At 43.3% G+C, this 27,171-nt stretch overlaps 1 protein-coding gene and 2 gene segments (V, D, J or C); all 3 read right to left on the reverse strand.

The window, feature by feature from the left end:
• Nucleotides 1–1,873: 1,873 nt before the first annotated feature.
• On the reverse strand, nt 1,874–17,697 carry LOC132893715 (uncharacterized). The gene is made up of 3 exons (XM_060932832.1): nt 17,637–17,697; nt 17,206–17,535; nt 1,874–2,154 (listed from the first exon to the last, which is right to left on the reverse strand). The coding sequence occupies exons 1-3, from the start codon at nt 17,683–17,685 to the stop codon at nt 1,874–1,876; spliced, it is 660 nt and encodes a 219-aa protein (XP_060788815.1). The 5' UTR covers nt 17,686–17,697.
• A 3,340-nt stretch (nt 17,698–21,037) lies between these two features.
• On the reverse strand, nt 21,038–21,578 carry LOC132893716 (T cell receptor beta variable 24-1-like). The segment is given in 2 exon segments: nt 21,038–21,420; nt 21,522–21,578. Coding segments are annotated over 2 exon segments (429 nt in total).
• Nucleotides 21,579–24,605: 3,027 nt separating this feature from the next.
• LOC132893717 (T cell receptor beta variable 24-1-like) lies at nt 24,606–25,153 on the reverse strand. The segment is given in 2 exon segments: nt 24,606–24,988; nt 25,102–25,153. Coding segments are annotated over 2 exon segments (429 nt in total).
• Between the last annotated feature and the right edge of the window lie 2,018 nt (nt 25,154–27,171).

The raw sequence follows: 27,171 nt of genomic DNA on the forward strand, positions 1-27,171 counted from the left end.
AGAATCTGGAAGAATCTCTGTGCGTAAGGGTCAAGGCCAGAAAACCATACTGGGTGCCCGTGATCTTCGGGCCCTTAGATGGCACTGCATCACATACAGGCATGCTTCTGTGTTAGAAATCACAAAATGGGCTCAGGAATATTTCCAGAGAACATTATCTGTGAACACAATTCACTGTGCCATCCGCTGTTGCCTGCTAAAACTCTATAGTTCACAGAAAAAGCCGTATCTAAACATGATCCAGAAGCGCAGACGTCTTCTCTGGGCCAAGACTCATTTCAAATGGACTGTGGCAAGGTGGAAAACTGTTCTGTGGTCAGACGAATCAAAATTTGAAGTTCTTTATGGAAATCAGGGACGCCATGTCATTCGGACTAGAGAGGAGAAGGACGACCCAAGTTGTTATCAGTGCTCAGTTCAGAAGCCTGCATCTCTGATGGTATGGGGTTGCATTAGTGCGTGTGGCATGGGCAGCTTACACATCTGGAAAGACACCATCAATGCTGAAAGGTATATCCAGGTTCTAGAGCAACATATGCTCCCATCCAGATGACGTCTCTTTCAGGGAAGACCTTGCATTTTCCAACATGGCAATGCCAAACCACATACTGCATCAATTACAGCATTATGGCTGCGTAGAAGAAGGGTCCAGGTACTGAACTGGCCAGCCTGCAGTCCAGATCTTTCACCCATAGAAAACTTTTGGCGCATCATAAAATGGAAAATACGACAAAAAAGACCTAAGACAGTTGAGCAACTAGAATCCTACATTAGACAAGAATGGGTTAACATTCCTATCCCTAAACTTGAGCAACTTGTCTCCTCAGTCCCCAGACGTTTACAGACTGTTGTAAAGAGAAAAGGGGATGTCTCACAGTGGTAAACATGGCCTTGTCACAACTTTTTTGAGATGTGTTGTTGTCATGAAATTTAAAATCACCTAATTTTTGTCTTTAAATGATACATTTTCTCAGTTTAAACATTTGATTTGTCATCTATGTTCTATTCTGAATAAAATATGGAATTTTGAAACTTCCACATCATTGCATTCCGTTTTTATTTACAATTTGTACTTTGTCCCAACTTTTTTGGAATCGGGGTTGTATAACTTCAGCCTAGACTTAAATGCTGAGACTGTGTCTGATTCCCGAACATTACTTGGAAGGCTGTTCCATAACTGCAGGGCTTTGTAGGAAAAGGCTCTGCCCCCTGATGTAGCCTTCACTATATGAGGTACCAGATAGCCTGCACCTTTTGATCTAAGTAGACATGGTGGGTCATAAAGGACCAGAAGTTCATTCAGGTACTGTGGTGCAAGACCATTCAGTGGTCAATAATAGTATTTTATAAATAATACGAAATTTTGTGGTGGCACGGTGGTGTAGTGGTTAGCGCTGTGGCCTCACAGCAAGAAGGTCCGGGTTCGAGCCCCGTGGCCGGCAAGGGCTTTTCTGTGCGGAGTTTGCATGTTCTCCCCGTGTCCGCGTGGGTTTCCTCCGGGTGCTCCGGTTTCCCCTACAGTCCAAAGACATGCAGGTTAGGTTAACTGGTGACTCTAAATTGACCGTAGGTGTGAGTGTGAATGGTTGTCTGTGTCTATGTGTCAGCCCTGTGATGACCTGGCGACTTGTCCAGGGTATACCCCACCTTTCGCCCGTAGTCAGCTGAAATAGGCTCCAGCTTGCCTGCGACCCTGTAGAACAGGATAAAGTGGCTACAGATGATGAGATGAAATTTTGTTTAGTTTGGCCATCAACTGTTTGTGGAAGTGTGGATGTTCCAAAAAACAGTAACAGAACTGATCATGAAAGCAATATCACTGTTTATAAGTGAAGATGTTAACACTGTGGCTGTAACTTCTAAAATGAATTCGTCATACAGCACTGTCGCTCACTGAAAGACTGTTTATGGTCAAAGAGCCGTTGTTTCTCCCATCACCACTCAGTTTCATCTTCACTCCAAATTCTGCCTCCAGGTTTGGAAAAATATTATTTAGATACCCCATGTATGTAAATCCAGTGTCCTGGCTGTGTTTGTACCACAGAATGCGGTCATAGTCCTGTCCATTGTGCTCACAGTTGATCTCAGCAAACTCATTTTGATCCTTTATGAGATCAAGAGGCTTCTGGACTACTACAGCACAAACAGCCGAGCCTGTGGAGAGAAAGATTATGTTAAATGGAAAATGAATCTTGACATGATTGGTTGTAGATTTTTTTTAAAAGAAAATGTTCGGCTTACCTGCAAGATATAATAGTGTGGCAGAAAATATAATGAGAACAGGACGCATGCTGGCTTGTTGTGCTGGGTGTGAGACTTTGCTCGCTCTACGTGAAGCTCAGAGACACAATTGTGTCACTCGTCCCTTTCTTTGGTGTTCTATGGCTGACTTGACATTTCTAATCAGTGAACGTCCTCTAGTGGAAACTTTCTGAAGCCAGTTATCTCATCTCATCTCATCTCATCTCATCTCATCTCATCTCATCTCATTATCTGTAGCCGCTTTATCCTGTTCTACAGGGTCGCAGGCGAGCTGGAGCCTATCCCAGCTGACTACGGGTGAAAGGCGGGGTACACCCTGGACAAGTCGCCAGGTCATCACAGGGCTGACACATAGACACAGACAACCATTCACACTCACATTCACACCTACGGTCAATTTAGAGTCACCAGTTAACCTAACCTGCATGTCTTTGGACTGTGGGGGAAACCGGAGCACCCGGAGGAAACCCACGCGGACACAGGGAGAACATGCAAACTCCACACAGAAAGGCCCTCGCCGGCCACGGGGCTCGAACCCGGACCTTCTTGCTGTGAGGCGACAGCGCTAACCATTACACCACCGTGCCACCCCCAGTTATCTCTTTAACTTAAAAATAAATCAATATATATATAAAAAAAAACAAAAAAAGGACACATTTTTTTAATTAAAACTGGTAGTAGTAGTATGATGAATAATTTATAGGTTGATTGTTTTTTTTTTAATTTTCAGTTATTGAGGTTGATTTAAACTGATTTGATTCACCAACCAGCCAAATAGATACACACCTACAAGAATTCAATAATGAATATAATGAGACCGTCAATGACAGCGTAGCTCACTCCAGCCCCATCTACTCCAGAAGGAATGATCTAAAGTGGGCCACCTTGTGCAATAAATGTTGCAAGCTATACACACTCTCCTCCGTGTGCAACCACGTGACCAAAACTGCTTGTGTCATTGACTGCCGCCATGTTGGAGGATATACAATATATACACACACACATACACAGTGGAAAGAGTACAGACTGGAAAGTAAAGAGGAGTTACATTTCAAATCTTGTAGTCATTTCTCAAATCTATTTTAAAAGCAATAATTTCGACTGCTTCAAAAGATCGGTATCTAACACACCATATAACATATTTAGTTCTAAAAGAGCGCTCACCGGGAGAGGAGGCTGCAGTATTTGAGGTAGTGGATTGACATGAATCTTGTTCGATTGGGTCTGTGATCATTTGAGAAGATTCTTCAATAATTTTGAGTTTCTTTCTGCGCTCTGTAAGCCTAGCATTTCAAGCTACCACTTTAGTACCATCTTTGACTTTATTGTGGCCTGTATTTTGTGTCGGAGCCCAGTCTAGATCTGTAAAATTGTTGAAATCAGCTGGTTTCCCGAATGGAAGGAAAAAGCAAAATAAAAGCAGCATCATTAAAAATTCTATACAGCTCTTTTTAAAACAAAATAATCGTAGAAGCCTTTGATTGTCGGATTACACACTCGATGATCACGGCTTTGTCATGTTTGACAGCGGCGAGTTTCTGTACGACCAGGCTATTAAACCATCCAATATTCCTGATCTATTACAATCTTTCATTAATAACTAGTTCATAGCACTTAGCATTGATTAATGTTCACTGCAGATTTGTGTGGTTTTTGCTTTCTCATCGCTTAGATCAGCCCGGTTTATGTTGGATAACCACTGACATCTACGCTCCGTGGACAACTCTCTTGTTTTTTCTCCTTGATTATTTATAAAAGAAAGAACTTTTTTTTGAAAGAACTTACAAGTCCCCTTGTCTCAAATAGATTTGTGCCCTCATCCAATTACAGCACAAACAGTCAGCATAGCAAAGAAACAAAAGGGATTCTTGAGCATAACAACATCTCAAGCATATCTTTGATAGTAAATGAGCACCATGTGAGTTTATGTATATCCTCCAACATGGCCCACTTCTGGTTCAAAGCCTCATGCATAATTTGCTATGATGTCACGTGCAAATGAAGAATGTACAAGCTATATATTGAAACTATATCCACCCTAGGAATACCGACCTGTTTGCCAGAAAGAATCCAAAACAGTAAGGAATTGACTGAGAAGAAGGGATTTTTGTTGAACTGCTCATTAAGGCTTAATTAGTCCACAATTAACTTAATTAATAATTGTAATGAAGCAAATCTGGGTAGAAGTTATATGCACTCTAGGTACCCCTACCTTCATGTCAGAAAGAATCAAAATTGGTGAAGAATTGAGGGAGAAGAAGCAATTTGTGTGGACACTGCTCGTTAGAGCTTAATTAATCCATATATTCATTATTAATTGCAATTATGCACATTTTGGTCGAAGGTCTATGCATCCTTGGCAGACCTACCTTCCTGCCAAAAAGAATAAAAATCGGTGAAGAATTGAGAGAGAAGAAGCGATTTTTGTGAAATGTGGATGATGCTAGATGAGCGATTATGATAATATAATTATGATAATTCTGTATTGTGATTTACATGACTGTAACACATTTTAACAAAAAATCATGGACCCACTGGATATCTGAGGGTCCCCACAGCTCATTTTGACAACCATTGCTCTAGGGCATGGAAAGATGTTTCATAAAATGCTCCATTAGAAATGCTAATGGTTAAATAAATTGATGCTATAATGATTCTTGAGAAGTGTTTTCTTATTAACATTGGTTGTGAAATACAAAGTTAATTAAAACAGAAAGAATGCATTTACAAGAATGTTAACATGGCTAAAAAAAAAGCACTAAAAATGAAGACAGCTGTTTTATCCAACCGGACTAATATTCTTCCCCTTCTTCTTCTTCTTTTGGCTGATCCCGATTAGGGGTCACCACAATGGATCTTTCGTCTCCATTGCTCCCCGTCTTCCGCATCCTTCTCTACCACACTTGCCACTTTCATGTCCTCTCTCACCTCATCCATGTATCTCCTCTTTGGCCTTCCTCATTTTCGTTTGCCTGGCAGCTCCATCCTCAACATTCTCCTTCCCACATCCTCTGCATATCTTCTCAGGATGTGCCCATACCATCTCAATCTCATCTCTCTTAGCTTCATTCCCAAGCTCTCCACATGTGCTGCCCCTCTGATGTGCTCATTCCTTATCCTGTCCAACCTTGTCACTCTCATCGCAAACCTTAACATCCTCAACTCCGCCACCTCCAACTTTGCCTCCTGTCTCTTCGTTAAGGGTACAGTCTCCAATCCATACATCACAGCTGGTCTCACTACTGTCTTATACATCTTACCTTTCACTTTTGCTGGGACTTCCTATCACAAATGACTCCTGAAATCCTTCTCCACCTGCTCCACCCTGCCTGCACTCTCTTTTTCACCTCACTATCGCAGCCCCCATTTTCCTGCACAGTTGACCCCAGGTACTTGAATTCACCAACTTTCTTTTCGTCTACTTCTTGCATCTTCACTACACTCTCATCCCCATTCTCAATGATGCACATGTATTCTGTTTTGCTACTGCTCACCTTCATTCCTCTTTGTTCCAATGCATCCCTCCATCTCTCCAAACCCAACTCAACCTCCTTTCTACTTTCACCACATATCACAATATCATCCGCAAACATCATGTTCCATGGTGACTCTTGCCTCACTTCGTCCGTCAAGCTATCCATCACTATGGCAAACAAAAAAGGACTCAAAGCAGATCCTTGATGGAGTTCCACCTTCACCTTGAACCATTCAGTTGTTCCGACTGCACACCTCACTGCTGCTTCACTGTTCTCATACATGTCTTGCACCACTCTAATATACTTCTCATTCACTCAACACTTTCTCATACAATACCATAACTCATCTCTCGGCACTCTATCGTGTGCCTTCTCCAGGTCTACAAACACACAATGTAGTTTTCTCTGGCCTTCTCTGTACTTCTCCATTCACATTCTTAAAGCAAAAATTGCATCCGACGTGCTCTTCCTTGGCATAAACCCGTACTGCTGTTCACAGATTGCTACCTGTCTTCTCAATCTCGCCTCCAATACCCTTTTCCATAGCTTCATGGTGTGGCTCATAAATTTTATTCCTCTCTAATTACTGCAGCTCTGTACATCTCCCTTATTCTTGTATATTGGGACTAGCACACTCTTTCTCCATTCATTTGGCATTTTCTCATTCTCTAGGATCTTATTAAACAATCTCGTTAGGAACTCCACAGCCGTCTCACCCAAACATCTCCAAGCCTCAATCGGGATACCATCTGGTCCGACTGCTTTCCCAGTCTTCATTCTTTTCATGGCTGCCCTCACCTCATCCTTACTAACCAACTCTGCTTCCTGATTTGCTGTCTCCAATGAATCTGAGCTTTTCTCTCTTGGATTCTCCTCATTTAATAAATCCTCAAAGTACTCTTTCCACCTTCTTAATACACTCTCTTTGTTTGTCAGCACATTTCCATTTACACCTTTCATCACTCTTACCTGCTGTACATCCCTCGCTTCCCTGTTTCTCTGCCTAGCTAGTCTGTAAAGGTCTTTCTCTCCTTATCCAACCGAACCAAGATAAGACATTTAAAGCAAAATACATTTGCAAGAACATCAACAGATTAGCGTAATACATTACGCTACTCCACTACTCGTACACTAATGATGTAAAATTGCCTCAGAAATTACAGTCATGTTTTGCATTTTAGTACGAATGAATGAATGCAGGTGTGCAGAAGCTGATAAGCTTAATGTGGTCAAAATCATCAGTTTGTAAGGCAGAGTTTTTGCAAAGGGATGAGGAGATATGAGACGCTGTGTAAATGCTGCACAGAAATATTCTGCGCTGTCATTAGGTGTAAGGGATTTAATGGTCAATACGCCTTTACTGTCTCCGTTCCCTGTCAAGGACATCTGAATGTTAAATTCAGGTTCCAGTTGAGATTGTGAAAGAAAATTGTATCCCATTGTAGGAATGAGAGCGGGTGGGTGGAGCACAGAAGTACGACAGGCCAGAACTGAGTTCCAAAAACTCTTTATTTCTGCACTTTTCAGTGTCTAATTTTCACTCTCCCAGCCACACACACATACACACACACAAGTCATCTGGTTGGGGAGAGAACTCCCTTCCTCTGCTCTCTCTTTCCTTTTATAGGGCATGGTCACTGGGGAAGACACACAAACACAGGTTAACTAACATCAGGTGTAGTGATTCTGCCACTTACCTTCCCTGACTCCGCCCTCTGTTCACAGACCAACGCTTGACCACGCCCCCGCTGCCACATACCCCCACCGCCCGACACAGGCCGGGGAGCCGTCCAGCCTGCAGCTGACTCCCTCCCCCCCTTGACGGGAGAGGAAATCCGCCATGACCATCTGCGCCCCCGGCCTGTGGATCACCTTGAATTTAAACGTCTGGAGTGCCAGATACCAACGGGTGATCTGTGCATTGGCATCCTTCATGCGGTGGAGCCCCAGGAACTGTCTCACCCCCTTTTTGGTCTTGGGCCTTGGGCAGGCCGCAATCACTGCCGTCTTATTAATTTGGGGATGCACCTGCCCATTGCCCAAGTGGAAGCCCAGATACCGTACTTCCACCCGCCCAATCGCACACTTCTTCAGGTTGGCTGTGAGACCCGCTCGCCTCAGCAACCTAAGGACGGCCCTCAGGTGTTGTAGATGCCGTGGCAAGTCATTACTATAGATTATAATATCGTCCAAGTATGCGGCCGCATAGGTGGCATGGGGGCGGAGGACCCTATCCATAAGCCGCTGGAATGTAACGGGCGCCCCAAACAGCCCAAAAGGAAGTGTGACAAACTGGTGTAAGCCAAACGGTGTGGAAAAGGCTGTTTTCTCTCGGGATAATGGAGTCAAGGGGATCTGCCAATATCCCTTTGTCAAATCCAGTGTCGAATAAAAACGAGCTGTGCCTAGTCGATCAAGCAACTCATCAATACGAGGCATTGGGTATGCATCGAATTTAGACACTGCGTTGACTTTTCTATAGTCCACACAGAACCGGACCGACCCGTCGGCCTTGGGAACCAAGACCACCGGGCTGCTCCAGTCACTGTGGGACTCCTCGATGATGCCCATGTAGAGCATGGCCTCGAGTTCTTTCCGAACCACCTTTTTCTTGTTTTCGGGCAGCCTGCAAGGGCAGCTGTGCACTACCACCCCCAGGGACGTCTCAATGTGGTGTTCTATGAGGTGGGTGCGGCCGGGCAGGGGTGAGAACACGTCTGAAAATTTGGCTTGCAACTGGGCAACCTCCGTGAGTTGGGTCGAGGAGAGGTGGTCTCCACAGGAGACTGGAGTGGTAAGCGATGCCAATGTTCCCCTTTGAACCTCCGGCCCCAGCTACGCCTTCTCTGGAACCAACAACACCAACGCCATAGGGACCTCCTTGTTCCAAAGTTTTAACAGATTGAGATGGTAAATCTGTAACGCCCCGCCCCTGTCCATTCGCCTCACCTCATAGTCGATGTCCCAGACTCGCCGTGTGACCTCAAAGGGTCTTTGCCACTTGGCGATCAATTTGGAGCGCGACGTGGGCAACAGCATGAGCATTTTATCTCCCAGTGCAAACTCCCTAAGGCACGTGCCCCATTGTACAGGCAGATTTGCCATTCTTGGGCCTGCCGCAAATTCTCCTGGGTTAGGTGTGTGAGCGTGTGGAGTTTTGCACGCAGGTCGATAACATATTGAATTGCATTCTTGCTTGTTGAAGGTCCCTCCTCCCAATTTTCCCGCAGCACATCTAGGTTGCCACTTGGCTTACGCCCATATAATAATTCGAACGGGGAGAACCCCGTGGAGGCTTGTGGGACCTCTCGCACTGCGAAAAGCAGGGGCTCGAGCCATTTATCCCAGTTACGTGCGTCCTCGCTTACAAATTTTTTAATTATGTTTTTGAGGGTGCGATTAAACCGTTCGACTAAGCCATCCATTTGTGGGTGATAAATGCTGGTGCGGATCAGCTTAATTCCCAATAACCCATACAGTTCGCGCAGTGTGCGTGACATAAAAGTAGTGCCTTGATCAGTCAGAATCTCTTTGGGGATTCCAACTCAGGAGATGACGTGGAAGAGTGCTTCCGCAATACTACGTGCTAAGATATTGCGAAGAGGCACTGCTTCCGGGTATCACGTTGCATAGTCCACCAGAACTAAAATAAAGTGATACCCTTGTGTTGACCGATCTAATGGCCCGACGAGATCCATCCCAATTCTTTCGAACAGGATCTTGATTAATGGCAGAGGGCACAAAGGCCCTTTTGGAATGGCCGCTGGATTTACTAACTGGCACTCGCAGCACGCTGTACACCACCTACTGACATCGCCGCGAATCCCTGGCCAATAGAACCGGGCCATTATTCGGGCTAGTGTCTTATCCTGCCCCAAGTGTCCAGCCATGGGATTAAAGTGAGCTGCCTGGAATACCAATTCCCGGCGGCTCTTTGGGATCAAAAGTTGTGTTATTGGCTCCTTAGTCTGAGTGTCCTGCATCACTCGGTATAATCTATCTTTCATAATGGAAAAGTAGGGGAAGGACGGGGTGGCATTTGGCTGGAGCGTTTGACCATCGATTACTCTACTTGGTCAAACGCATGCCGCAGAGTCTCGTCTCGCGACTGCTCTAACGGGAAATCCGCGAGGGAATCCCCAAGAGAGGGAGGAGGAGCCTGCTGCTCCTCACTCTGATGTGGTGATGATGTAGATGGCTCTGTGACAGCTGCTCCTGCCAATGCCACACCGGGACCTCCCCCTGCTGAACTACGGCAGGACCCACTCTGAACTAAATGAGTCATTAATTCCTGAAATCCTGGCCAATCAGTCCCCAAAATTATTGAGTGGGTAAAGTGAGGATTAACTGCTGCCTTTACACTAAATTTCTCCCCTCGAAATAAAATGTGGACCGACACTAAAGGGTAGTTGTGAACATCCCCGTGCACACACAACACCTTCACCAATTGTGCTCTCCCCCATGCCTTGTCTTGCACCAGGCTTTGGTGGATTGAGGTCTGATTACAGCCGGAGTCCACCAAAGCCTGATACGTATCCCCTTGGATACTCACCAGTATGCGATATGCTCCGGCCCGATCGAGGGCGGTCCCTGGCGCATCAGGGATCTGGACCACCGTACCCACCTCCATCACCGAGTACTGATGCTGGAGGTGCCCCGGCTCCCTGCAGCACCAGCAAACCGGCCCGGGCTCTCTCTCTGCACCGGCATTCTGGAGCTCACTCACCTGAGGGGGGGAGAGACAAACACGGAAGTAGGAAATGGGAGGGCACCGCGGGTGCGGTGGGCCGGCTGGGGTGGAGCCGGCCCCCGCCTCCGCGGTGGGGGAATGGGGCGAGGAACAGAAGGGGAGGGGGAGAGAGAGAGTGAGGAGGGGGAGAAGAGGAGACAGGCTGTCCTGCCGTGGGAACAGCCACCAAATGGTCCTTCGCCAGCTCGATGGCCCGATCCAGCGACGCTGGGCGGTGGCACTGAACCCACTCCGTGGTTCCTTCAGGGAGTCGGGTAATGAACTGCTCCAGTACCACCAGATCGATGAGTCCCTCAGCGTAGCGGTTGTCAGCCCTCAGCCACCGCCAGCAGGTGTCCCGGAGTTGCTGGCCAAAAGTAAACGGCCGGCCGACCTCCTCTAGGCGCAGAGCGCGGAAGTGCTGTCTTTGTTGTTCCGGAGTGCGCCTCACACGCTGGAGGATGGCCCGGCACAGGTCTGCGTAGACCAGCCGGCTGTCGGCGGGGAGCTGTAGCGCAGCCAGCTGCGCCTTGCCCTTTAGCAGGGGAAGGAGGCGTGCCGCGGGCTGTTCCACCGGCCACTCCCAGGCCTCTGCTGCCTGCTCAAAGAGCGCGAGGAAGGCCTCAGGGTCATCGTGCGGGCCCATCTTCTTTAAGGTGAGGTGGGGAGGGCCCGCGGCGGTGGAGGACCTCGCCAACGTGAGGAGGTGCCGGAACGCCTGACGATCTTCCTGCTGCGCCAGCACCAGGGCCTCGAACCTTTGCTCCTGCTCCTTTCGGAGGGCAACCAGCGCCTGGTGCTGGCTCTGTTGGGCCTTGGCGAGGGCATGGATCAGGTCCTTGAAGGGGGAGGATTCCATGGGGCTGTTCTCCTCTGTGCTCCGGTCCCGGTTTTCGGCACAACTGTAGGAATGAGAGCGGGTGGGTGGAGCACAGAAGTACGACAGGCCAGAACTGAGTTCCAAAAACTCTTTATTTCTGCACTTTTCAGTGTCTAATTTTCACTCTCCCAGCCACACACACATATATACACACACACACACACACACACACACACACACACACACACACACACACACACAAGTCATCTGGTTGGGGAGAGAGCTCCTTTCCTCTGCTCTTGCTCTCCTTTATAGGGCGTGGTCACTGGGGAAGACACACAAACACAGGTTAACTAACATCAGGTGTCGTGATTCTGCCACTTACCTTCCCTGATTCCGCCCTCCGTTCACAGACCGATGCTTGACCATGCCCCTGCTGCCACACCCATGAACTAGTATTCTCTGCTTCTGGGTTGTTTGTACCACAAAATGCGATTGTAGCTTGTAATATTGTGAAAGCACTGAATCTCTGAAGATTGTCCATGCTTCCTGAGCAGATCATGAGGAGTTTGGAAAACATCTGGGAAAAAAAAAGTGTGAGAAAGGACAGACAAATACCTTCAAATACAAACTCAAGGTGTTGCATTATATAAAATGTTTGTTTTTTTTTTAATCTAAAAGACGTTGTGAAAAGTTCCTCATGGGACTAATTACGAAGAAAAAAAATACCTGCTGCCCAGATTAAAGAAAGGATGGTGGTGATGAGAGTGAATATACACAAGAGTTTATTCATGCCTAGAGGAGTTCGACAGATGCAGTAACAAAGCCAATATGAGTAATGTTTAAATCATTACACTGTCTCGAGGAAACAATGAAGTATGATGTCACTCACTCCAAATGTGACTTGGTTCAAGACACAACACTGCCACCTTTTGGTGAGTTACCAAACTGTACAAGAGAAAACAAATCATATCATGAGGTACATACTTTTTTTAAGAATTCTCATGGGATTATTTCTACTACACCAGCCATGTTGTATATAGCAGGGGCAGAGGTGGACAAAGTACCCAAGTTTATTACTTAAGTCAAAGTACAGATCCCACTGGTTAAATGTTACTCCGATACAAGTGAAAGTTGTCAAGTCAAATTTTTACTTAAGTTAATACTGAAGTATTTGCTTTTAAAAATACTTAAGTATTAAAAGTACATTTTCTGTCAACGCACTGTTGTATTATTGCCACAACGCTTACAAAACCTAATGCCTCTGAAGCCACCAACTGGATTTACTGACTAGCTTGTAGAACCTGTAGAGCTGAAACTCCACCTGACATGCTAGCAAACTCTTTTCAAACTCGAAATCATATTGGGTAGCTAATGTTACTAGAAAAGAAAGATTTCTATCTTCTGTTTATTTGGCAAGATTATGTGAAAGTTAACGTTATTCATCTTAGCGTAACTCTGTTTTTACATGCTATCTAACAGTGTCCAAGTTAACTAGCTATGTGTTAGCGTTAGCCATGAACAAGGTGATAGCAACTTGGCGGGCAAATCCATAGAAAGTCATTCGACTAACCAGACTGCATAACTACGTTTGCAACGTTATTGCTAGCTCTAAAAACACAGACAGCTTCACTACAAGCTTTCTCTTGGAATAAACCATTTATATACTTCAATATGCTTCCGCAGGTTGGACGGCAAGTTTTTGAACGCTGTGATGTGGTTCGTTTTCAGCAAATAAACAAACATTTAAAATGAAACGAATCTTTAATCCTTTCAGAAAACTGAAACAAGGGTTCTAGGTATGGTCATGAGTGTGCGCGTTCTCCAGAAGAACCGCCTCCTTCTGTTCTGCCATCAACTGATCGTGTTAAAATAATGCTGCTCAGAAACTGAACTTGATTTTATAGTTTATGGACGTAACGTAACCTGAGTGATTACTGATTGGCTGTCTCAGTGTCACCTGCGAAAAAATCAATCACATTTTAGAAAAGAAAAAATATCCACTTTCAAAGCTGCTTTGAAAGACCTTGACAGAAATGTAGTGGAGTGAAAAGTATAATATTTGTCTTTTCAAATGTAGTGAAGTTAAAGTCAGAAGTTTCCAAAAAAAAAAAAAGTACAGATACTCAAAAAGTGTACTTAAGTACAGAACTCAAGTAATTGTACTTCGTTACTATTCACTTTTGAGCAGAGGTTTTCAACCTTTTCTGCTTTAATGGCCACCTATTCATACTTGTATCTAGTCGGGGCCCATTAAAAAAGGTGCCCAATTATTTTTGCTCATCCATTCTATTAGAATCTAATAATGTATTGGAAAGTGTATTAATGGGATGCAGCATCACTCCCTGTTACAGATGGGAGCCCAGAAATTAAATAAATACAATAAAAACAAACCACTTTTAATTGTCGGTATTGTATTTAAAATTGTATTGATGTACCAGAAGCCAAACCATGTACACAGGTCATTCTCAGTCAAAAGGGATTAATGATCCAAAAGTGGAGTCTGGTTGATTAACACAAGAACTTATTGCTATGTTTGTGTTCAGCAAACAAACAAGTTATTAAAACCAAAGAGTACACTCAAAAAAAGTGGAGATAGAAACCACTCAATGGGATTAGATCCTTACATGCAAACAAAGAAGGATTTCTTCCTACGAGTTGGAAAATTATCCATCCGTTGAGTTCCCCGACATTTCAAACTACCTGGTGCTGCAGACATCATTCTACACGGACACACAGATGAAAGCCTGGAAGAGCATGGAGGAGTGTAACTTTTTATATGTGGCTGGGTTAAAGACCTGGGGATCAGGACACTACAAGGTAGATGGCGGTAGACAGATCCAAGTGCAGGAAGAGTGTTTATTAGCAGGCGTCAAGTTTATTTGTATAGCGCTTTGAACAACAGACACTGTCACAAAGCAGCTTTACAGAGAATTAAAGACTTTAAAGATGAGCTAATTTTATCCCTAGTTTATCCCCAATGAGTAAGCATGTGGCGACGGTGGTGACGAAAAACTCCCTCAGACAACATGAGGAAGAAACCTCAAAAGTGAACCCATCCTCATTTGGGTGATGACAGATAACATGATTATAAATAATTTGCTTCTATAACTGTGTTCTATAGAGTCACAAAGTATAACTGTGAAACCATTATTGTTTGAACATGAAGTCTGTTTTCTTGAAGTTATAAACTGTTCACTGATGGAAACTTGAGTGCAAAACAGTTCATGACAACCGCAGTCCTAAAGTAGCAAGTCGACTGTAGTCCTCAGACATAAATGCATTACTGTAAGTGTCCAGAGCGTCTTCCAAGTGTTTTTTTTTTAACAAAAGCAGAATCATAAAGCAGAGTATTTAAACAGTGTTATAAACATGGCTAGAAACAAACATGACAGTGATAATGATAACACTTCGCAAAGTCTCTGTGAAAACAGCGTCCATATCTGTGCATGCTGATTGCGCTCAAATCAGTATCAGGTGTTTCCTATAATGACCGAGTCCCAAGAGTGTGCACAAAGTGCTCCATGAGCGTGCACGGCTGCTCGAGCTGCACCAGACTCAAGTGCGCATAGGTGCAACAGTCAAGTGTTCACCTACTGTTTGACCACAACTTTTAGCTTATACTGTATGTATAGCGCCATCAAAATGCCTCATTTTCATCAATAACCCATCACAAGCTGTAATGTGACCGTAGGCGGATGTGACGTCAGATGCAACCCAGCAAGTGTACCCTACTATGAGTAAAAATTTGCTTCAACTTGAAAAAAAAATTGCAGCTCACTACCATAGATGGTGCTTCTAACCACTAATAGACTGTGGCCCAGTGGTTGAGAAACACTGGTACAGTATATAGTATGTATATATACATGATTTGCAACCACGTGATCAAAACATGCTACGTCATGAGCGTCCACCATGATGGTGGATATACAAAGCAACTAGGATGGCAGCCGCTGAAAGCATGGCTGAAAACAATGCTGAATTTTCTCAGTATTATCACGATTTGAACGGTCGAGCGAAGGTTTGATGCAAAGAGAAGATAGATATATGTGGTTTTGACCCATATTATTTAAAAAAGTCAGATTTTTTTGGGCATAAGATGCTTCTACCAACCATCGAGTACACAGATATCGCATTCTATCTGGTTTAGCAGACTTCGTTGTTTGACAAATCTTAAATGAAGGCTTATACGTCTATGAAAGCCTATAACTTCTTTGTCTATGGATGGGTAAATAAATACCTTATTAATTAAACCAGTCAGTGATGGCGATGCAGTTGTACTTGCAAGGGTAAGTTAGGGCTTCTTTTGCATTTAGTTTACTTCTATGTGTGAACAACAGACGAAGTGTGAAATTTTGACAAGTCTCTAGCTTTATGGCTCACAAATCACATTTCAATTTATTTCAGGTCAACCACTCTAAAATTATAACAACAACCGAGTGAACCACGACAAGAGAACACTCATTTTATAGCAAGATTCTAGCAAAACAAAATAAAATTCTTCCATGATATTATCGAGGAAGCTTTTGAATCTCACCTCAGATAAAATGATCACTGCAAACATGAGCTGTTTTGGTTTGAGCCTCTGTTAGATCAGCCCTGATGATGTTATTCAGCCGTGTTCGTCTCCTCTCCATACTAAGCCTCAGAGTTTCCTCGCCCTCTTTCCGAATCATGGATGGAATTCTAAAAAATCGGAACGTACCACGGTCTCGAGTAGTGTTATGACCATGACCATATACAGCACAAAGATATGGCATAGTTAAAAGAATGCTTAAAGCAGTGGAAAAACAAAGAGAGTTGCACACGCATGACTATGTTTTGTATGGAATGTTGCTTGACTCCGCATTTGTATTTCCACCAACATGGCTGGCATCAGGGGCGGCACGGTGGCGTAGTGGTTAGCGCTGTCACCTCACAGCAAGAAGGTCCGGGTTCGAGCCCCGTGGCCGGCGAGGGCCTTTCTGTGCGGAGTTTGCATGTTCTCCCCGTGTCCGCGTGGGTTTCCTCCGGGTGCTCCGGTTTCCCCCACAGTCCAAAGACATGCAGGTTAGGTTAACTGGTGACTCTAAATTGACCATAGGTGTGAATGTGAGTGTGAATGGTTGTCTGTGTCTATGTGTCAGCCCTGTGATGACCTGGCGACTTGTCCAGGGTGTACCCCGCCTTTCGCCCGTAGTCAGCTGGGATAGGCTCCAGCTTGCCTGCGACCCTGTAGAAGGATAAAGCGGCTAGAGATAATGTGATGTGATGTGATGTGATGGCTGGCATCAGGGGCGGCACGGTGGCGTAGTGGTTAGCGCTGTCACCTCACAGCAAGAAGGTCCGGGTTCGAGCCCCGTGGCCGGCGAGGGCCTTTCTGTGCGGAGTTTGCATGTTGTCCATGTGGGTTTCCTCTGGGTGCTCCGGTTTCCCCCACAGTCCAAAGACATGCAGGTTAGGTTAACTGGTGACTCTAAATTGACCGTAGGTGTGAATGTGAGTGTGAATGGTTGTCTGTGTCTATGTGTCAGCCCTGTGATGACCTGGCGACTTGTCCAGGGTGTACCCCGCCTTTCACCCGGAGTCAGCTGGGATAGGCTCCAGCTTGCCTGCGACCCTGTAGAACAGGATAAAGTGGCTAGAGGTAATGATGGCCGACATCCGGGTTTCTATTTTGCTTTGACGTCACTTGCAAGTCAAGGATTGAAGAGTGACCTTACTGTTCCACTGGAAGATAGATGTACTCAAAAGGATTTATAACTACAGGGCCTCGTAATAGTAACAAAGCAAATAACAAATACAATTTTGTGAAAATATGGTCATCAATTATGACTTTGTGGAAATATAACACAGTTCATGTTGAGATGCTGAACATTTATTGTGTCATACTGCCCCCTTTGGTTCATTTACTTTTGCTCCTGAATGAGTTTTTGTACAGCTCTGCCCTGTGGTTATAACACTGTGTTCACTCACAGCACAGAGATACACAGCGATGTCATTATAATCCACATCCTTCACTGTGAAGAAGCCTCTCTCAGCAACTGTTTTATTGACTGAAAATTTACTCTGGTTGAACTTTCCAAAATCTGGAGTGCTATAGGTGGGACTGTACACTATGAGCTCCATGCTCTCTCCTTGATACTGACGGAACCAGTACATCCGATTGTAACTTGAACCCTTTGTGTGTGAGCAGTTCATTGTGGCTGATTGGCCCAGTTTAGCCCAGAGCATACTGGGCTGAGAGACATCATTTCCCCCTGCAACTCCTATAGACAAATAAGAAATTATTTATTGTCTTATTTTGGTTTATAGGAACGTACAGCAGTAATATTATTCCACTAATCATCACGCAAACTCTTTCAGTTACCTTGAATCCAGTAAAGTGACTGAAAAATGACTAGAACGCTGATCATCATAGCTCTTGATAATGAGACGACAGACTGAACTAAGACTTGATAAGATTATTTAGATTCTAGTCAGTGATGCATAACGTAACATCACGTCCCCACCCACAGAGACAGTGTAAAAATTTGCCATTTATACTCCTTGCATATCACTCAATATTTAACCACCCGTTACTGTAAGAGGTAGAGTTTATTTATCTTCGTAGTGTCTGGTTTTGGTTTATGGCAGATATGTTTTTGAAATTGTGGTCATGCAGATGTTTCTGAGATCTTCATTGTACTTGCAGTTGTACAACTTCATTAACAATATTTAAGAAAGGACTATTTTACATCTGATAATAACCAATATAAATAGAAGTAGAAATAAATATGGCTACATCTCTGAGGATTGTTACTCTGGCACAAACAGTGAAACATTCAGAACGTGGATTGTGGTAGCTTGTGTTGATGACCGTGAGATGTTGTGTTTTGGCAGTGAAAATATCATTAAAATATCTAACGTTTTCATCTTTGTAATAAAAGGGGGGGGGGGGGGGTATTTCTGGTTTTCATGTATTTTGAACATGCACTGCATTAAAAAGGTGGGATTTTCGTCACTGAATGGACTGTAGGCCGATTCTGCACCTGCTTGAGGTTAACATGAATTAATGATTCCTGATCTCCCATTGCTGAAATTATAGTCATAGCTGGATAACACACCAATTTGTGTGTAAGTTAGCTTATGGCATTGAACTGTTACAATTTTACCTTAGCTTGATTTCTGTTACAGCAACCCTAAATCTCGCAACGACTTCAGCTGACTGATTGGCGCTGCACAGAGCTTTCTCTTGCTAGCATTGGCCGCAGTAGGCTACGGTCAAGTCAAGTCAAGTTTATTTTTATAGCGTTTTTAACAATAGACACTGTCACAAAGCAGCTTTACAGAATTTTAGTGACTTTAAACATGAGCTAATTTTATCCCTAATCTATCCCCAATGAGCAAGCCTATGGCAATGGTGGCAAGGAAAAACTCCCTCAGGCGACATAAGGAAGAAACCTCGAGAAAAACCAGAGTCAAAAGGGAACCCATCCTCATTTAGGTGATAACAGATAGCAGGATTATAACATTTTTAACAGTTTTAACATCAAGTCCGTTTTAACATGAAGTCTGTTTTATGGTTTGTTAGGTCAACCGCTACATCTCAATACAGTGTGACAAGCCCTGTCATGTCATATACACCATCGCAAAACGTAGCTTACACATTTAAAGGCTAAATAACAGATGACAAACAAGGTCACTCAGAAAAGACTACAGGAAAAGACCTCCAGTTCGCCCGTCCAGGAGCGAATGAAGTGATCTGTCAAAGCTGAATGAATGATTTTAGCTTTAGTAAAGATTCTAGCGGTCTGCTAAAAAGTTGCTCCTCAGCTCCACCAATCAAAATACTGGAAAGGCTCTCACCAGAGGTGTTCCAGGGGCGGATCCAAAGGCCTCTGGAAGCTCTGCAGTTTTTAAATGCCCAGAGATGCCTTTTGAGCTGTCAGAGACATGTTGTAAATGAAATCTCTTAAAGAAAATTACTGTATCAAAAATATTTTTCAAAAGTAGGAACTTTCAAAAGCATCTTATTATTCACCGAAAATGATATTTTCAGAGTTGCAGGTATATGTGTCGAATATAATTACAACTGATATATGGTAACCTTTATGAAAGGTTATAATTATATTGTCGTATAATTCATTACCACATGACACACTACAGTGTAGTACACTGACCACAAAACATCTGATATCACTAAATTATTACTATTTTCACAACTGCAATCTGAGCGTAAACTGAGGTAATGTAAGTGGCCACTTAAGACGGAACTTAATATCGAGATAACTATAAACAAAGACTGCAAGAGTTGCATGTCTGTAATACAAAGTCAGTAACTGCAATCTGAGCATCTGAGTCTAATAAACTGAGATAATGATAAAATGATTGTGTGAGTTACATATGAATAAGTCCTATAATAAGTCTTAGTTCCCAAGACTCAGGGGATTTCAAGCATATTTTCTTCAGATCCGTTGCAAAAATTAACATCTCTATCCAGCCGCTGTCATAAAAACCAAAGTGAGGATCCACCCCAAAATGGCACATGCCCCATGTACATACACAGGGTATAGTGAGTACAGGGATACCCTATTAATTAATACGAGCAGTAGCTGGACAGCCGACACGTGTGTGTGTGTGTGTGTGTGTGTACGCAGTGAGCCTGTTGCAGCATCTTATCATTTTGGCTTGTGAACATGCGTGTTAATGATACCATGAACATAAAAGGATGGTAGCCACCCTTTACATGCAGTCTACAGTGCAGTCCAGGAATACATTATGTTATTATGCCGATGCACGAAGTTCTTGCATCCTGTTAAAATCCAGCAGGACTCGCCCAGCTTGCTTTTCACTGCATTCGTGTCACGAGTGAACAAACCTAAGCTAGGATCTACTATTAAATACAACTGTGTACTGTAAACTCTTCAGCTCAATCCCATTTAACTATTCTCATCTCATCTCATTAACTCTAGCCGCTTTATCCTGTTCTACAGGGTCGCAGGCAAGCTGGAGCCTATCCCAGCTGACTACGGGCGAGAGGCGGGGTACACCCTGGACAAGTCACCAGGTCATCACAGGGCTGACACATAGACACAGACAACCATTCACACTCACATTCACACCTACGGTCAATTTAGAGTCACCAGTTAACCTAACCTGCATGTCTTTGGACTGTGGAGAAAACCGGAGCACCCGGAGGAAACCCACACGGACAACATGCAAACTCCCCACAGAAAGGCCCTCGCCAGCCACGGGGCTCGAATCCAGGACCTTCTTGCTGTGAGGCGACAGCGCTAACCACTACACCACCGTGCCGCCCATAAAACTATTTATTTTGTATATTTTTTAAACCTTATAAAATAAATAAAAAAAACACCAGCATATCTCGATATCTGTAATACTAAAACTTTTTTTTTTATGGGAGAGGCCTGCTGGGTAACCCCCCATCCATGCCAGTGTTCTAAAACATCTGTGCTATCTGCCTGAGCCCGTCTTAAAGTGATCCACAAAACAATACACGAGGTGTCTGCTGAAATCTGGTAGATGTCTGATTTATTTTGTTGTTGTTTTTTTCCAGTCTTTTTTTTTTTCGGGTTTGTCGGTCATGGTTAAAAACTGGGACATTTCTGGGGACAGCTCCAGCCGGGGACATGCCACCAAAAACGGGGACTGTCCCTGGAAAACAGGGACATCTTATCACCCTATGATATTAAGAATTTTGAAAGAATAGGATTCCTTCTCGTACACTGGCCATATAAAAGATGCATAAGAGGCTGGAGATTTGTTGTGTCATACTGCCCCCTTTGGTTCATTTACTTTTGCTCCTGACTGAGTTTTTGTACAGCTCTGCCCTGTGGTTATAACACTGTGTTCACTCACAGCACAGAAATACACAGCGATGTCATTATAATCCACATCCTTCACTGTGAAGAAGCCTCTCTCAGCAACTGTTTTATTGACTGAAAATTTACTCTGGTTGAACTTTCCAAAATCTGGAGTGCTATAGGTGGGACTGTACACTATGAGCTCCATGCTCTCTCCTTGATACTGACGGAACCAGTACATCCGATCGTAACCTGAACCCTTTGTGTGTGAGCAGTTCATTGTGGCTGATTGGCCCAGTTTAGCCCAGAGCATACTGGGCTGAGAGACATCATTTCCCCCTGCAACTCCTATAGACAAATAAGAAATTATTTATTGTCTTATTTTTGTTTATAGGAACGTACAGCAGTAATATTATTCCACTGATCATCACGCAAACTCTTTCAGTTACCTTGAATCCAGTAAAGTAACTGAAAAATGACTAGAACGCTGATCATTGTGACTCTTAATAATGAGACGACAGACTGAACTAAGACTTGATAAGATTATTTAGATTCTAGTCAGTGATGCATGACGTAACATCACGTCCCCACCCACAGAGACAGTGTAAAAATTTACCATTTATACTCCTTGCATATCACTCAATATTTAACTACCCGTTACTGTAAGAGGTAGAGTTTATTTATCTTCGTAGTGTCTGGTTTTGGTTTATGGCAGATATGTTTTTGAAATTGTGGTCATGCAGATGTTTCTGAGCTCTTCATTGTAATTGCAGTTGTACAGCTTCACTAACAATATTTAAGAAACGACTATTTTACATCTGATAATAACCAAAATAAATAGAAGTAGAAATAAATATGGCTGAGGACTGTATCTCTGGCACAAACAGTGAAACATTCAGAACATGGATTGTGGTAGCTTGTGTTGATGACCGTGAGATGCTGTGTTTTGGAACTCACTAGACAAAAAATGTACCGTATGCTGTAGGAGTCAAAAGTTTGAACACACCAAATAATTCAATGTTTTTTCTTTATTTTTATTTATTAAAAGACACTCCATGTCTTAATGTAATTATGGATGTCATTTCTCTTTACTTAGTTTATCAGTTCTTGACATAATATGGATTACTACAGTTGTTGAATAGGGTTATTTACTGTATTTTTATTATTTACTGTTTTTTATTACTTACTGTTTGTTCCCAAGCAAATTAAGAAGGCAAGAAATTGCACTAATTCACTTTTGACGAGGCCACACCTGTTAAGTGAAAAGCATTCCAGGTGACTACCTCATGAAGCTGGTTAAGATAACGCCAATAGTGTGTAAAGTGTCATCAAGGTAAATGCTGCTACTTTGAAGAATCTAAAATATGAAACATATTTTGTTTTTCACACTTTTTTCACTTTGGAGCTGCTGATTTATGATTTGCACCACTGTTATGCATTTTAACATCCAATCACAAGGCAGGTTTCCATTAACCAGTACATCCAACTGTAAGCTGAAAATCTGGGCTGGTTTTCAAAAGGCACCAAGGCAGAACTTGCTCCGTACCAACACCAATACCATCTTAGTAGAAAAGAGTTATCTGATTTCACAATTTAGATTAGGTTCAGACACAACATCAGGACTCAGACACAGTATCAGTGTTTAAGTCTAAGCTGAAACCATATCTGTTTAGTCAATCAATCAATCCATCCATCCATCCATCCATCCATCCATCCATCCATCATTTGTAGCCACTTATCCTGTTCTACAGGGTCGCAGGCAAGCTGGAGCCTATCCCAGCTGACCATGGGCGAGAGGCAGGGTACACCAGGGTACACAAGTCGCCATGTTATCGCAGGGCTGAGACCTGTTTTGTCAAGCCTTTTGTTAATAGTTTTTATTAGGTAAAGGAGTAGATCTAGAAGGTCCTCAGGCACAGAGTGTTTTGGTAAACTGGGATGTATGGATGTTGTCATCCCCCACTCACTTGCTCACTCAGGTTTGTTGACGGTGTACTGTCTGGCTGCTTTATGTCCCGGGGCTTCCTCATATCTGTGTTACCTTCTGGCTCTTCCCTTTTACTTATGCTGTCATAGTTAGTCTTGCCCAAGTCCCTGCTTGCATTCAGTGCAAAATGTATCCTGTTCCTACTCATCAGGTAACATTGGGCATACCTAACAACCTGTGCTTTCTCTCCCTCTTCTCCCCCTTCTCTCTATCTGTCCCTCTGAGTTACATGTTGATCCTGAGACACCAGTAAGATGCTGACCTCTTCTGCTCCTCTGACCTGCCTGATCCATCCTGTTTCCACGATGTCTGGCTACAGTCTCATCACATTGCTCCTGTAGAGGATGGACCCATATAGACAGTTGAAAGTCACACTTGGAAGATGGCTCTGGACACTTCATCAGCTGTCCATCACTAGTGATGATGACTACTTCATTAGGATGCACAGAAACAGACATGGGCTGCAAGGCCTGCACCAGAGCTCCTCTCCTAATGAAGCACCTTGCACAGTAAGGTAAGACAAATGATGTCGTGCCCCCATTGTGTTGTCTCTCTGGACCTCCAGACCTGATGCCAAGTGGTACACAAAAGTGCCACAGACCTGATGGGTATAGAAGTTGCCCTGCAGTTACAACTGACTTGCCGGGTGATGCCATCCATTGGCCATTTGAGTGGCTCTTCCACATGCCATCTGATGCCATTGACCCTGTTGGATTCATCTGCCATATTGCATGAAAAGCACCCTGCTGCCAGAGCCTTATTGGTGATGTATTTAACCCATGGCTGGAACCCAGGCAAATGCTACCACTCTGGGTCAGAGCGGACTTGGGAGCGATGGTGATTAAGGAGTAACTCCAGTTTCCCCAATATTCAAGTCCTCCTGGACCTGAGACTCACCACCAGTTGCAGTTTAAAGTCATACCCAGGATGAAGAATGATCATCTAGTCTGGACTATAGTTGACTTGCTAACTTTAGGACTACAGTTGTCATGACCAGTTTTGCACTCAAGTCTCCACCAATGAACAATAGATCACTTCAACAAAACAGACTTCATGTTGAAAGAATAATGATTTTCCTGGTTACACAGTTATACTTTGTGACTCTATAGGACACAGTTATAGAAGCAAATTATTTATAATCACGCTATCTGAAATCAACCAGATGAGGATGAGTTCCCTTTTGAGTCTGGTTCTTCTCGAGGTTTCTTCCTCATGTCGTCTGAGGGAGTTTTTCCTTGCCACCGTCACCACAGGCTTGCTCATTGGGGATAGATTAGGGATAAAATTAGCTCATGTTTAAAGCCTTTAATTTTCTGTAAAGCTGCTTTGCAACAATGTTTGTTGTTAAAAGCACTATAGAAATAAACTTGACTTGACAACATCGCCAACTTCTGGGGAGTTTCCAAACTGCAGAAGAGAAAAGAAATCATATCGTAATAAAGTACATATTCATGATTACCTGTATATTAGCAATTTTGAAAGAATGGGGTTTCTTCTCGTACACTGGCCAAATAGAAGATGTGTAAGAGGCTGGAGATTTGTTGTGTCATACTGCCCCCTTTGGTTCATTTACTTTTGCTCCTGACTGAGTTTTTGTACAGCTCTGCCTTGTGGTTATAACACTGTGTTCACTCACAGCACAGAAATACACAGCGATGTCATTATAATCCACATCCTTCACTGTGAAGAAGCCTCTCTCAGGAACTGTTTTATTGACTGAAAATTTACTCTGGTTGAACTTTCCAAAATCTGGAGTGCTATAGGTGGGACTGTACACTATGAGCTCCATGCTCTCTCCTTGATACTGACGGAACCAGTACATCCGATTGTAATTTGAACCCTTTGTGTGTGAGCAGTTCATTGTGGCTGATTGGCCCAGTTTAGCCCAGAGCATACTGGGCTGAGAGACATCATTTCCCCCTGCAACTCCTATAGACAAATAAGAAATTATGTATTGTCTTATTTTGGTTTATAGGAATATACAGCAGCTATATTATTCCACTGATCATCGTATGGCTGCTTTGCAGAGTTAATTTAGTTACCTTGAATCCAGTAGAGTGACAGGAAAAAGATGAGAACGCTGATCATCGTAGCTTTTGATAATGAGACGACAGACTGAACTAAGACTTGGTAAGATTGTTTAGATTCTCATCAATGATGCATGATGTAATATCACATCCCCACCCACAGAGACGGTGCAAAAATACACCATTCATACTGGTTACAAATCAATCCCTCAAGTCACACACGTGAAAATTATCATCTAAGGCAGATACATATGACCGACTGCATAGTGCGTTCCCATAAGTGAAAATAAGATGAATAGTGAAAATCCATATTGCTTTAAATTTTCAAGGACTGTTAAGAAAATGTTTGAAGTGATGATTGTGGTAGGTGTGTGATCAAAAGTTTGTCTGTGCTGAGAAATGAATGACAAACGTGTTCACTCATAATGGAGGTCTAATAAATGCATGACTGTATCATGTGAATTCAAATCAGCTCTAATAACGACATGGGATATTTTATGTATTGGATAATGGATGACCATAAATTGTTTCTTCTGAATGAGCAGTCCAATTCTTTTTCAAAGATGAATAAATCAAAAGTGCCCAAAGGTCACAAAAGTTTTTGAATTGCACAGTTTAGTTGATCCATCAATTCATCAATTTCCTCATGACTGACATACATATATATATATATATATATATATATATATATATATATATATATATATATATATATATATATAAAATGTTATTTACCAGCTGGGAGGTCCGTGCCGTGAAATACCGTGGCCGAGGTCTTGAAAGGCTGAGGTCACAGTATTTCACCATACGGACCGACCTTAAGCTGGTAAATAATATATTTATTTTTTCTTTACCAAATTCTAACAGAAAACGAGAGCGCCCGAAAGGGAAAACTGAGCCAAAGCAAGCCACCATTTTGAATCCTCATTCACGGCTGTCATGCAAATGGATTCCCCCTTGGTATACAAGTGCACTTCCATGGCAGGAAAAAAACTACATTTTACCGCCTATGTAGTCCCCTATTTATACAAAATTGAGTCATTCAGGATTCAGACATGTTTTTGCTCGGCGTTAGCAACAGTTACAGGTTTTTAGCTTTCTCCTGAAATGTTTTCTTTTATTTCTTCTTCCTCAGGGTAGTAAAACTCGCTTTCGCTGTGAAGACTGTCGTTATCGCTATCCATGCTGTAAAATTAATGCTATTCTCCTGAGAAATGTGAAAATAAATGTTGACAAAAATTGCTACTTTGTTTGTTGTTGTTGTTGTGAATAAGCGAGTCGCCAGAGGTCCGTATCCGGGGTCCATAACCGGGGTCCGTATCGTAGGATACGGATCTGCTCACCAGCCAATCAGAGCACAGGATTTGATGGAAACTGGACCGTGAAAAAAATAGAGCTTTATGTCACAGTTTTGAATCTCCATGTCCTGGATGTAGTTCATATGAAAAATATGAGTGGTGTATTTCCCAGTAAAACACTTGTGTCCATGTAATCCATCCATTATCTGTAGCTGCTTATCTTGTTCTACAGGGTCACAGGCAAGCTGGAGCCTATCCCAGCTGACTACGGGTGAGAGGCGGGGTACACCCTGGACAAGTCGCCAGGTCATCACAGGGCTGACACACAGAGACAAACAACCATTCACACTCACATTCACACCTACGGTCAATTTAGAGTCACCAGTTAACCTAACCTGCATGTTTTTGGACTGTGGGGGAAACCGGAGCACCCGGAGGAAACCCACGCAGACACGGGGAGAACATGCAAACTCCACACAGAAAGGCTTTCGCCGGCCGCTGGGCTCCAACCCAGAACCTTCTTGTTGTGAGGCGACAGTGCTAACCACTACACCTCCGTGCTGCCGCTGTCCATGTAATATATAGTATTATTTATTAAACTTAAATTCTGGGGAAAAACATTTAAGGATTTTTATTATCCCCCAACCAAACTAAGTTTGGTGGGGCATATAGAAAAAGGTTCCGTCCGGCTGTCCATCTGGTCACATTTTCGTTTCCGGGCCGTAGCTTTAAAACTACTGAAGATATCTTCATGGAACTTTGTATACATATCAAGCAACATGTGAAC

Source organism: Neoarius graeffei, chromosome 11 (genome assembly GCF_027579695.1).
Source record: "Neoarius graeffei isolate fNeoGra1 chromosome 11, fNeoGra1.pri, whole genome shotgun sequence".
Lineage (NCBI taxonomy): Eukaryota > Metazoa > Chordata > Actinopteri > Siluriformes > Ariidae > Neoarius > Neoarius graeffei.

What these genes read in the sequence shown, in the direction of transcription:
- LOC132893715 (XM_060932832.1), bottom strand. Translation starts at nt 17,685, where the DNA reads ATGATGATCAGCGTTCTAGTCATTTTTCAGTCACTTTACTGGATTCAA. An exon ending in GTCACTTTACTGGATTCAAG is followed by an intron (nt 17,536 to 17,636) that starts GTAACTGAAAGA and finishes ATTTGTCTATAG; the next exon opens with GAGTTGCAGGGGGAAATGAT. An exon ending in TATAACCACAGGGCAGAGCT is followed by an intron (nt 2,155 to 17,205) that starts GTACAAAAACTC and finishes TTCTCTCCACAG; the next exon opens with GCTCGGCTGTTTGTGCTGTA.